General features: G+C 36.0%; 1 protein-coding gene across 2 annotated transcripts in view; it reads left to right on the forward strand.

Annotated features, from left to right (window-relative positions):
* The window catches only part of USP32 (ubiquitin specific peptidase 32), a 204,501-nt gene that overhangs the window by 162,781 nt on the left and 28,846 nt on the right, over positions 1 to 12,874 (forward strand). Inside the window, exons 14-19 of one of the 2 annotated variants that reach the window (XM_061390239.1) lie at positions 1,824 to 1,999; positions 2,770 to 2,910; positions 6,987 to 7,104; positions 10,321 to 10,475; positions 11,566 to 11,647; positions 12,669 to 12,743. In XM_061390239.1, the coding sequence (XP_061246223.1) occupies positions 1,824 to 1,999; positions 2,770 to 2,910; positions 6,987 to 7,104; positions 10,321 to 10,475; positions 11,566 to 11,647; positions 12,669 to 12,743 (747 nt within the window). Of the gene's footprint in view, positions 1 to 1,823; positions 2,000 to 2,769; positions 2,911 to 6,986; positions 7,147 to 10,320; positions 10,476 to 11,565; positions 11,648 to 12,668; positions 12,744 to 12,874 lie in introns of both variants that reach the window. The other variant, XM_061390240.1, reaches the window with a different exon arrangement.

Genomic DNA, 12,874 nt, shown 5'->3' on the forward strand with positions numbered 1-12,874 from the left:
TCCTGTTATTCTCCAGGACTCTCAGTCTTATTCTGTTGTTTCACCTTTGAGATTTTTCTTCTCCCTTTTCTGTGGAGTAAGAAGGCAAATTGAACAGAGCTAGCATTTTCTCTACCGGAGAAGGCAATGGCACCCCACTCCAATACTCTTGCCTGGAAAATCCCATGGACGGAGGAGCCTGGTGGGCTGCAGTCCATGGGGTCACTAAGAGTCGGACACAACTGAGCGACTTCACTTTCAATTTTCACTTTCATGCATTGGAGAAGGAAATGGCAACCTACTCCAGTGTTCTTGCCTGGAGAATCCCAGGGACAGGAGAGCCTGGTGGGCTGCCGTCTGTGGGGTCGCACAGAGTCAGACATTACTGAAGCGACTTAGCAGCAATAGCAGCAGCAGCATTTTCTTTACAGAACTCCTTGTAGAATCTCAGTTCGGTTTAGTCGCTCAGTCGTGTCTGACTCTTTGCAACCCCATGGAATGCAGCATGCCAGACTTCCCTGTCCATCACCAACCCCCAGAGCTTGCTCAAGCTCATGTCCATGGAGTCAGTGATGCCATCCAATCATCCCATCCTCTGTTGTCCCCCTCTCCTCCTGCCTCCAATCTTTCCCAGCATCAGGGTCATTTCCAATGAGACAGTTCTTTGCATCAGATGGCCAAAGTATTAAAGCTTCAGCTTCAGCATGAGTCCTTCCAGTGAGTATTCAGGACTGATTTCCTGTAGGATTGACTGGTTTGATCTCCTTGCCATCCAAGGGACTCTCAAGAGCTTTCTCCACACCACAGTTCAAAAGCATCAGTTCTTCGGTGCTCTCTTTCCCCATCTGATGTTATTATAGAGATCACTCAGCAGTCCTAAAAGTGCTCTCCAGGTTCGATGCACGATACTGGATGCTTGGGGCTAGTGCACTGGGATGACCCAGAGGGATGGTATGGGGAGGGAGGAGGGAGGAGGGTTCAGGATGGGGAACGCATGTATACCTGTGGCGGATTCATTTTGATATTTGGCAAAACTAATACAATTATGTAAAGTTTAAAAATAAAATAAAATTAAAAAAAAAAAAGTGCTGTCTTTGATCAGCTCTTCACTGTTTCTTGACCCTCCCTCAGGTCCTTTTTGATATATGCTCTCTCTGCACACAGCTCAGCTCTGTGCTGTCCACATGCGGAGCAGCACCACAAGTAGAAGGTTAAAAGTGGTTGATGACTAGAATGTTTACCAGAGATTACATGTGGTTGAGAGTTGCAATACCTTAAGATGCCATTCAGGTTCACAACTCTTCAGTCAGACTTATCAATCATTTTCCTGTATATATTTTTCTGTTGTAACATCCATGCCTTCCTTTCAAATAGATTTATTAGGGGACAGTTTCTTCTGTCCTAGCATTCTCCATTCTCCTGTTGGCATTCTTGTTTTTGCGCCTGCTCTTTGGTTTAGAGACTTGTTATCACCCTTATCTACTAAGAACCTTTGCGGGCAGAAGAGAATTAAGGAAAGGTATGGGAGAGTCCAGCTACTTGGCTATACTTCTTCCTTTCCTATCAGAGGACATAGAATTCTTGTGAATTATTAGATATTCTAGGAGTCTGGCCAAATGTTCATTTGATAATAGCTTTTAAAACTTTTATTCTACCTAGTGTTATTCTAGGTATTTTCCAGAAAGGAATACCTCTGTGTCTTCTACACAATTACAGAATCTAAGACTGTACTGACATGTCCACAGAATAATAGCATTAACCTAATACATGGACATTGAGTTCATATCTTCAAGCCTATTTTATGTATAATAAAACAGAGATTCCGTCTTCTTTGTCTTTTACAGGTTTTCTGTATTCTGCCACACCAGGAACAGACATGTGCTTTGCTCGACAACATAACACTTCTGACAATAACAACCAGTGTTTACTAGGAGCCAATGGGAATATTTTGTTGCACCTCAATCCTCAGAAGCCAGGGGCTATTGATAACCAGCCACTAGTAACTCAAGAACCAGTAAAGGTAAGTAATTTGACATCTCTTTCAAGTTGCTAATACATTTCATTCTAAAGAGTTCAGCACACAGAAAATGTTTGTGATTCATTTTATTAACCCGTTGTAGATAGAAATGTTTCTATGAGAGTATTTTATGACTTACTACTTGCATGGACTCAGTTTAGTGATCCTTGGAAATGTTATTTTTCTTACTTAGAACAGCTGCTATGAAAATGTAGTTTCACATGTATATGAAAAAAGCTTTTTTAAAAAATAATAATACTTTTTACTGTTGGAAAGAAGTCTATGAAAGCCATCCTTAATATTTTCAAATGTTCCAGTGATTTTCTTTCAAGTGATTTACCTTGAGTTTCCTTTCTTAAATAGTTTATTTTGAAAGTTCAAAATAAAAACCTTTTAGAAAATTCTTTTTTTTTTCTAGTAATGTAAAACTGAGTAGTGACATGTGTTTATTTTCCTGTGTCTGCTGTTGCTGCTAAGTCGCTTCAGTTGTGTCCGACTCTGTGCGACCCCAGAGACGGCAGCCCACCAGACTCCCCCGTCCCTGGGATTCTCCAGGCAAGAACACTGGAGTGGCAACTAGGTTTTGTTAAAACACAAGAGACTAATTTTAAATCCAACATTTGGGGGAATTCCCTGACAGTCCAGTGGTTAGGACTCCGAGCTTTCACTGCTGTGGGCCTGGGTTCCATCCCTGGTCAGGAAACTTAAGATCCCACAAGACAAGAGGTGGGGCCAAAAAAAAGAGTCAACATTTACATTCCATTCTTTCTAAGGCTACATCATTAACACTAGAAGGAGGACGATTAAAACGAACCCCACAGCTGATCCATGGAAGAGATTATGAGATGGTTCCAGAACCTGTATGGAGAGCACTTTATCATTGGTATGGAGCAAACCTGGCCCTACCTAGACCTGTAAGTACAGCCAGTATTGCCTTATATAAGCAGCATTTATAATAGGGCCTTCTATTAATTCACTATGTGAACCTCACTACCCACAAATTAGCTCTTAACCATGATAGAGCTTTCAATACCTGTTCAAATTAGTTGAATAAATTTTAGGTTCTTTTATGTTCATTCACTCATTTACTCATACATTTATTGAGCACTGTATTAGGTTCTAACCACAAAATGATATTCCTTTGGGAATGGGCAACTTATATAAAGCGAAGGAAATAATCACTGGACTAAATAGAGTCAAGGAATTATGAGGCTAGGCAATTACATAAGTCATCCACATAAACACAAACTTTAGATAATGCAGAACTTAGACTGGAGCAGAAGTCTGAGAGCCAGTGCCAAGAAGTTCAGTGAATATAGAAACAGTGGTGCAGATGTTATTTCTAAAATTGTTATTCCCATTAGCCACACAGACATCCACTTAGCTGTTCTGGATTTTGAGGTTTGTCTTTTTGAAGGAGGGACATAACAAGATCACAATAGATGATAGTAAGAATTCAAAGCCAGTGAATTCTGATCGTGACCATTATTAGAATGAGTCATTTAGAGCATAAGTGAAATGCTCTGAAGTAATTTAAAGGGCTTGGAGTGTGTAACATGAAAATATTAGTTAACTCTACAGCATCATTTTGCTTATACAGTAAACAGCAGTATTCATTGCCTTAAATACTCTTTACATTATTGATGCAGTAAAATACTTTATAAGCAGATTCTTTTGCCATATCAAAAAACACTCTCCCTTATATAATGTCCAAACTAGAACTTTTTTATACCAGGAAGGTTTTACATAGATAAGATATAGTAAGTTAGATCACTTCCAAAGAGTGAAACTCTGCTGTATATCCATAGTCTATAATTTTATAATGATTTTGTTATTAATAATTATATTTACAAAAATTATGTTTAAATCTTAATCAGGAATTTACGGTTTGTATTTGTTGGCTCCAAAAGGTTTTTACTATATTTATCAACAGAACTCCTAGGTAGTTACATGTAAATATGAATATACGTAGATGTAAATGCATACATATTCTTTATTTATTGGGGTTTGGGGTAGTCCTTGAATTAATCACTTAATTTCTGGGACTTTCCTGCTCTATCTAATATTCTGTACCTGTAAGGGAATCATTGTGATAATTGGATAGATGTTTGATGGATAGATGGATAGATAGATGCAGTTTGATATTTTAGAGTCTGCCTGAATTCACATTGAGTTCAGTTCAGTTCAGTTGCTCAGTCGTGTCCAACTCTTTGCTACCCCATGGACTGCAGTACACCAGGCTTCCCTGTCCTTCACCAACTTCTGGAGCTTACTCAAACTCATGTCCATCGAGTCGGTGATGTCATCCAACCATCTCATCCTCTGTCGTCCCTTCTCCTGCCTTCCAGTCTTTCCCAGCATCAGGCTCTTTTCCAGTGAGTCCGTTCTTCACATCAGGAAGCTTCAGGACTGATTTCCTTTAGGATTTATTGGCTTGATATCCTTGCAGTCCAAGGGACTCTCAAGAGTCTTCTCCAACACCACAGTTCAAAAGCATCAGTGTTTTAATCTCTAAATCTTAGTTTCCTCTTCTGTAAAATGGAGTTAACAATAGTATCTACCTCATTAGACTTGTTTTGATAAGTAAATAATGCATATGATTAGCACAGCATCTGAGTTATAGTAATGGTCAGTAGCAAATTTTGCCTGTTGCTGCTGTCATCATCATTATAATTATTAAATGAGTTTTTTCAAAGCCTCACAAAAGGTCATGCTTTTTAACATTGATATCAGATAAATATTAGTTAAGCTACCATTTTACTACATTAAAGCTTCATTTGCTGGTTTGACAATATTTTTTCACCTCTAAATATGATAATTTGCCTGATTTCAGGAAAAATTGCTATAAAAACACTTAAAGTATGGTGTTCCACGTTAAAGAATACTAAATATATTTGCCACAGCAAGGTTAAAAATCAATACTTTCATCGCCATGTTTACGTAAATCACACCATTTTTTAAAAATATAACTTTAATTCTTGTGAACAAGCTCGTTGACAAATTGAGCAAAGTAAAAAAGAACAAAGAAAATAAAAACCATATCCTACTCCTTAAGAAGTAATTACTATTAACATTTCAGTGTATGTCTTCCCAAACATTCCTCTGTGCCTATTCATGTACAAATTAATATAAATAATTTTATGAAATTGAATCATATTATGCTTGCTGTCTTGTAATCTTTTCAATCTAAGATAGATGTTATTGATATCTTTCTAGGTTAATAACATAATTTATTAACCAATCACCATGGATAGACAATTAGTTTGCATCTAGATTTTCGTTGTTTAAAACGATTTTCTGGTGAATATTCTCTTTTCCAACGTGTGATGATTTCTTTAAGATAAATTCCTGTAAATGGAATCCATTTATTGTTATCCAGTTGTAGTTCAATTAGTTCATAGACAAGAATAATTAAAATGTAAATAAATATGTATATATGTTTGATTATGCATGAATGTATAAGAATTTGTTGATCTATAATTTGCTCACAAATTCACTTATCTTGAAAAGTAATCTACACATTAATAAAAGTTACTTCATTATCAGTTCAGATTCTGCCAAAAGTATGTTTTCTCTGTAGCCTGATAACTACAGGTACAGAATTATTGATCTTTCCCCAAATCACAGTTAAACTGAAGTCCTAAGAAAATTTGACTGTTGGCTACAATTTGTAGCTCTCAGTGACTCTAGAAGAAATGGAGAGACTTTTGTTTTTCTCCATTGGTCTTACTGTTGGGGAGAGCTCCTTTTACTGCTTATTATTTAAATAGTAGTTGATAAAGCTTACAAGTGGAGCTTTTGTAGTATATATAGCATATCAGAACATGCAGAATACTTTAAAGAAATAGTCCTAAAGGTTTGGTTTGTATCATTGTTTTTATCTGGCTCTTTACTGCCCCCTCTTGATATTAAAAAATGCTCCGTTGCAGAATACATTGATTTCTAAAGCAAAAGAAAATGAAAGCCCAATTACTTGAGGTTGTTAAAGATTCTGTAAGATTTTATGTTTTAGAGAGTTTGAGGACTTCCCTGGAGGCCCAGTGGTTGAGAATCCACCTGCCAATGCAGAGGACATGGGTTCAGCCCCTGTCCTGATGAATATATCCGACATGCCACTGGTGAACTATACTCCATGTGCCGCACTACTGAGCCTGTGTTGTGGAGCCCGTGAGGGCTGTTTTAACCATGTGACTTTCAGTTTAGTACATCCAATTTAGTTGTTTTAATCATAGACAAAAAAGTATATGAACAGTCCAGTTAAAGAAAACATAGATAGTAAATTTTAACATGGAAACATTTTTGTTCTCACTACTAATACAAGAAATACAATTTAAAGTACATTTAAAATATTCTTTATATGTATTAAAGAAATTAAAGTCATGTCCAGTGATAAGGTTTTGTGACAGTAATACATTCATATAATTCGGGGAATATTGTAAATTGCTGCATTTTGGGTGGCCATATAACTTATGCAGTTAATGACATGAATGTGTGTGTGCTCAGTGATTTTAATCTTGTCCGACTTTTGTGACCCTATGGACTATCCCTCCAGGCTTCTCTGTCCTTGGGACTCCCCAGGCAAGATTGATGAATAATCCTGTACTTTTTTACTTTTGACTCCATTCGTAAGAATTTGTCCTCTAAAAGAACATCATTTTTCTATATGAGATATGCAAAAGTGAAAAGACTTATTGTGTGAAAATACTAGAATTGTAGATAATATTTAAGATTTTCCCTTTAATATTGATATTACTTGCTTTTAAATGAAGGGGGAGAAAATACCTACCAGGAATCCTAATCCTGGAAAATGGACTTAGATGCAGGAGCCTGAGGGCCTATAAACCCATGTCATGTAAACTGGTGACTTTCTGACCTATAGGCAGTGAAGCTTTTGAACATTTCATTTTGAAAGTAAATCTCAGAAATTAGGTAAAAAATGGCAGGTTTTATTTCTTTTATAGTGATCACTTCATATATTTTAAAACAACAGGTGATCAAAAATAGCAAGACAGAAATCCCAGAACTGGAATTGTTTCCTCGCTATCTTCTCTTCCTGAGACAGCAGCCTGCCACTCGGACACAGCAGTCTAACATCTGGGTGAATATGGGTATGATGAGCCTGAGAGTGTTTCCTCAGCATTTACCAAGAGGTAACTTAAGAATGCAGCAAGAATACCGTGCATTTCCTTGAAAAAAATAAAAATGAAAACCAATTTGCTCCAAGCCTGGTGCCACTATTACTAATACACATTTTCATCTGTTTTCATACAGAATCAGAAAATCTCTTATGGGCCTTAGATCTACGGTCATGCGCAAGACTAGCTGGGGTAGAGGCAAAGTCCCAGCAGCAAATGAAAAGGGTTGTTTCCTTTTCTGGCTTGCAAACATACAAAGATAATAAGCAGAAATGAATTTTATATACTTTGTTTCTTTGAGAACAAGCCATTGTAAATTATGTGCTTGACCTCAGTTAGAGTCTGCCAGCCAGTGGCTGTTCTTTTCAACTCCACTCAGATTTCTAAGAATTAATTTCTTCTGCAATATCCTCTTCTTGTGTGTGTGTTTTGAGTTTTTTGTTTTGGGGGGTTTTTGTAATAAAACATGATATATTTCTCGTGCTAGGCCCAAGGAGCCTTTATAACAGATAATACAAAGGAAAAGATCTGTTTTTAAGAATGAAAGTGAACATTTTCTTCGAAAACATCAAGCCTATCAAAATGATATATAAATAAGTTTTCATTTTAATGTGATAGATGCAAAAAGTTCCCTTTTGATTTCTCTCTGAGGTTAAATTTTACCGATGGGCCAGGCTTGCTCTATGCTTTTGCATTACAAATATTTGAAATAGTTCTTCAGCAAAAATAATGAGTTCATCCATTTACACAAAATCTCAGACTATGTTAACAATGCCATAATGTTATTATAATCGCTATAACTTATTATTGCAAAAACCACCTATGAACCCAAACCAACCCTGTAAGTATCATCCCTTCTTTGAAATTTAGTAGGATTAGTTTTATTTCATCATTAAAGATTATATTCAGATAATATATGGAAATTCTTACATGTACTGTTTGGTAAGAATTATGCCAAAGCAGTGCCCTCAAACTTTGTCTTTAGGTAACACATTATAATCAAAAAACAGTGAAATAAGAATCTCTCTGAAACACTCTTAATTTAATTTTCCATTGAATAATATCAATAGTATTTGCCTTTCTTTCATGGCACCCATAGTACATATCTTTTTCAATTCTCTTTGAAAGATATCATGAGAGGCAAGATGTGTTGTTGCGCTTTTAGTAAGTATTCTTTATAACTCTTGTGCTGATCCTAGATTTTTGCTGCTTCTGTAAATTCCACTAGATTTGTTGGTGCTATTCAAAAGTATGAAATTATGTATAATAAGTGGCGGCCTGCTTAATGAGCTATGCTACAAAAACTGTCTAGAATTCAAATAAATTTCTTTATATGGCTTAGGACAATAGAAATTGACTTGGACACTAGCAAATGCTTATGAATCCTACAACTGTATAGTCATTATGCTCCAAATTTGTTCTTAATTTGAAATTTTATTTCTTACTAATTAGTTATGAAATCAATCATTAATCATTTTGAAGTTTATAAAAATATGCTTTCTTGCTGTAATCTTATAACTAATCCTCTGATTGTGTATTTAGAGAAATTTGCCCTTTTGTTTTCTTCTAGGATTATCCTTTGCTTGCTGATAGTAAATGATTTGCTTTGCTAGAGTTTAAAAGTTAATCGTAGTTGGGTTTTGTTCTCCATACATAGTTTTCATCTTTCTTTCTAATTTATCACAGCTATTTACTGGGCTCTTTTATTTCTTTTCGGCTTCCCTGGTTTCTGAGACAGTAAAGAACCTGCCTGAAATGCAGGAAACCTGAGCTCAGTTTCTGGGTTGGGAAGATCCCCTGGAGGAAGGCATGGCAACCCACTCCAGTATTCTTGTCTGGAGAATCCCCGTGGACAAAGGAGCCTGGCAGGGCCATAGTCCACGGGGTCACAGAGTCGGACACGACTGAGTGATTAAGCACACAATTTATTCCTTTTGAAGTGACAGGTTTCCAAACCTTACTACAGTTATCAATGACTTAATGATAGCCTTTTTAATAGACAAAGCTACAGAAGTCGTTGTTAAATGATTTTTCAGCCTATTTTAGGTGAGTTAATTCTTGGAAGCTCTGAAAAAGTAGATGATGCCAGTGCTTTTCTCCTCTGTTTAGTAAGTAAAGACTCAAAGCACATTTAATGGGAGGGAAAAAAGCTAAGGTACCATTGAATGGGTGGAAAATTACCTGGAGTGTATAATTGTACCCTTGATAGATTATATTGATACATTGAGTGTATTTTTGTTTTGGGTTGCTCAGTGAACTAAATATAATCTCCCATAGGCAGAGATGACCATTTTAAGCTTCAGCTTTTGTCTAGATTTTTGGCTGAATAGTTACCCAGGGTTTAGCAGATGGTTTTAGCAACCTGTTTTTGATTTCCATAATCTCTTGTCATTTTATCCCCCTTTTCTTTTGAAATATATGGCTAGACTTGATACATTTTTCCTTTAGTCTTTACTCTTTCCCTTTATGCCTCTTTTTGTTTGCACTTTGAGCCCTTCAAGAATTCAAGGTCATGTCTACTGTCCTCTTATTGGGTAGACAGGCCTTTATGGTTCTCCCTAGTACCTTTCGATAGGGCAGTTTATTTTTTGTCATGGGACGTTTCTTGGCTTATTTTAAACCTCTGTTGGCCATGTAATATCTGTGCCTACTTAGAATTCTAAGTAAAAGTTTCTTGAGTAATTGTGCCACAGTGGACCAGGTAATTGGGCCACTTAATGAGAGTGAGGGATTAGCAATGCAAATACAGTTTATTTTAAGAAAGTAGATCAGGTGAATCCAATTATCCTTCTGTGGTATTCAAATCCAGTCCCATTTCCCAGTCTAAGACTCTTCCCCATTCTTTAACACTGAGTTTTGATTTTGCTATTGAGTATGACCCAGCTGAGAGCCAAGAAATCAGTGCCCATTGATATTTGCCACTCTTCTTGGATTCCAGATACTGCCAATTATTTGCGTGTCTGATTTTGTTGTTCTTCCTTTCAAAGTTAAGGCTTACTCTAAGACGCTTAGGTCTCCTGTCTTCATTTTAAAGCTTCTTAAAATTTCTTAATTTATAAAATTATTAAATCTGTAATTCTTATTTCTCATTATTATTTCCTAAAATAGTATGGTCCCCATTACTAAAAGTGGTGCTTTCTCTTTTTTTAACATTTGCCTTTTTCCTTACTGTGATTACTATGACCATAGGAAATGTCCCTTCTCCGAATGCACCATTAAAGCGGGTCTTAGCCTATACAGGCTGTTTTAGTCGAATGCAGACCATCAAGGAAATTCATGAATATCTATCTCAGAGGCTGCGCATCAAAGAGGAAGATATGCGCCTGTGGCTATACAACAGTGAGGTAAGAGGCATGTCAGTCAAGGAAAGTCCTCCTTGTTAGATCCATGTTTCCTAAGTATGGAGGGTTTGTCTACATTAATTGTTCATGGACAGTACAATCTTATAAACTCATTATTATAAAGTAACAATAAATACATCTTTTTAACAAATAGTTTATTTCAGATTTGTCTTAAAGTAAGGGACACACATATTGAAATTCAAACAATACGAAAGTATGTGGTGAAAATTCTTCCCATCCTCTGACCTCTGTCTTCCATTCTCCTTAGAGGCAGTGCTTTTAATTATTTATGTATTCTTTCTAACACATGCAATATGTTTTTATTTTACTCTGAAATTGGATGGTAAGTAGTTTTAACTGGCTCTTTATCCCCTAGTTCCTTCTTTCTTACATCTTTCTTTGGTCACCATTGAGAACTGAGAAGCAGTATAGTAAAGAAAGTTAAGAGCACAGCTCCTGGAGCCTCCCTGCCAGGGATTAAGTCCTGACTCCCTCCTGTTAGTTAACTAACCAAGGACAAGTCCCTTAACTCTCTGTCACAGTTTTTCCATGAGTAAATGGGGAAAATAATAATATTTCCCTTAGGATAGTTGTAAGAATTAGATGAGTTAATTTTCCAAGCACTTTAGACAGGGTGAGTGTCAACAAAATGTATAATTCTGTTGCATGGCATTTGGTTTTACATTTTCATTTCCTAGTTAGTGATCAAGGTCCATCTTGAATACAAGCACATTTACTCAGTTTAGTATATACTTACTATATATTAATCAAAACTTCTTTTCTGTAAGCTGTTTAGAAAATCTAAACCTCAGTGAATTTTGGTTTGTGTGATCAGTCTTTCCTGGTCTCCCCAAAATCAGATATAATTTTTTTTAGAAATATAAAATATGTGTTTACAGAGTATAGATTCTTTCCCTCATTTTGCCACCAAAATTATAAGTACTTTTGAATAACTGTAATATGTTAAATGTCTGTACATGAGTTATGTACATGTACCTTCAGGGAATTTTTTAAATTGTCATTCATTTTTATTTCGGCATTTGTTTCAAAGTTAGTAATTAAATTAACAAAACATTTCCTCCTCCATACACAGAATTACCTCACTCTTCTGGATGATGAGGATCACAGATTGGAATATTTGAAAATCCAGGATGAGCAGCACCTGGTAATTGAAGGTACAAGATGGAAGCATACATCTGTATTAGATTGTTAGGGGAAGAATGAAAAGTTTAATTACTCACCGATAATCTACTTCATGGGGCTTCCCAGATGGTGCAGTGGTAAAGAATCCACCTGCCAATGCAGGAGATGCAGGTTCGATCCCTGGGTCGGGAAGATCCCCTGGAGCAGGAAATGGCAACCTACTCCTACTTTGTTCTTGCCTGGAAAATTCCATGATGTTGCAAAGAGTCGAAGACGACTGAGCAACTGAGCATGACAAGCCTACTTTATAGGTTTTTCCAGCTGGTATTTGATCAGTTTTCTTCATAGTAAAGAAAACCCATTAAACCTTTATGTAATCCTTTTGTAATGGGATATTATTTAGATTGCTTTAAGAGGAAAAACATGTCTACATTCATTATCTGGCAAGGGTGGAAACAGTTGTAAAAACAAGTGAATTCAGTTATAAGTTTACAGTTTATTAAAATTTTCAAGCTCCCTCCTTGAGTTTGAATGAGGAGATTAACATTCTTGCATTGTTAGTGATGCAGGCTTTTCATTAGTCCTCAACACTGATCAAGAAAGCTTAGCTCGAGTAACATACATTTACACACTGGCATGTATAAGTCATTGAAAACTTAGTGTGTCTTTTCTCAAGATTCATGAAACATTCCTAGCTGCCTTTGTATTAAAATGAATACTCCGGCAGTTTCACAATTTAAGAAAGAATTGTAAAAAAGAAAGAAGAAAGAATTGTGATAGTTCCAGTGTTTTAGGCTTAAGAATTTTAATTCCTTCTATTGAAGGTTGAGTATAATTTTACTTCAGGTATGCAATTGAGGGATTAGTTTACTAATTAATTCTAATCACTGACTATAAAGCCCCCTATCTAAAGAATTGGAATGGTTTCAGAGCCAATTACAAAAAAAATTTTTTTCAGTTTCTGGTTTAGAAATAAGTTTTTGTTTTTAAACAGTACACTTGAGTGGGTGTGATTTGATTGGATAAGAGATTAACACATTATTGTCTTTCTAGTTCGCAACAAAGATATGAGTTGGCCTGAAGAAATGTCCTTTATAGCAAACAGTAGTAAAATAGATAGACACAAGGGTAAGTTTCCACTGTATTTATTTTTAAACAGATGATCTTAAAAGTATTATTTTATGTTTTCTTCTTTCAACTGTTGAAGTGTTAACAAATTGTAGCTTTCTAGCTCAATAGTGATTAGGCCCCGTCTTATT

Source organism: Bos javanicus, chromosome 19 (assembly GCF_032452875.1).
Source record: "Bos javanicus breed banteng chromosome 19, ARS-OSU_banteng_1.0, whole genome shotgun sequence".
In the NCBI taxonomy this organism is placed as follows: domain Eukaryota; kingdom Metazoa; phylum Chordata; class Mammalia; order Artiodactyla; family Bovidae; genus Bos; species Bos javanicus.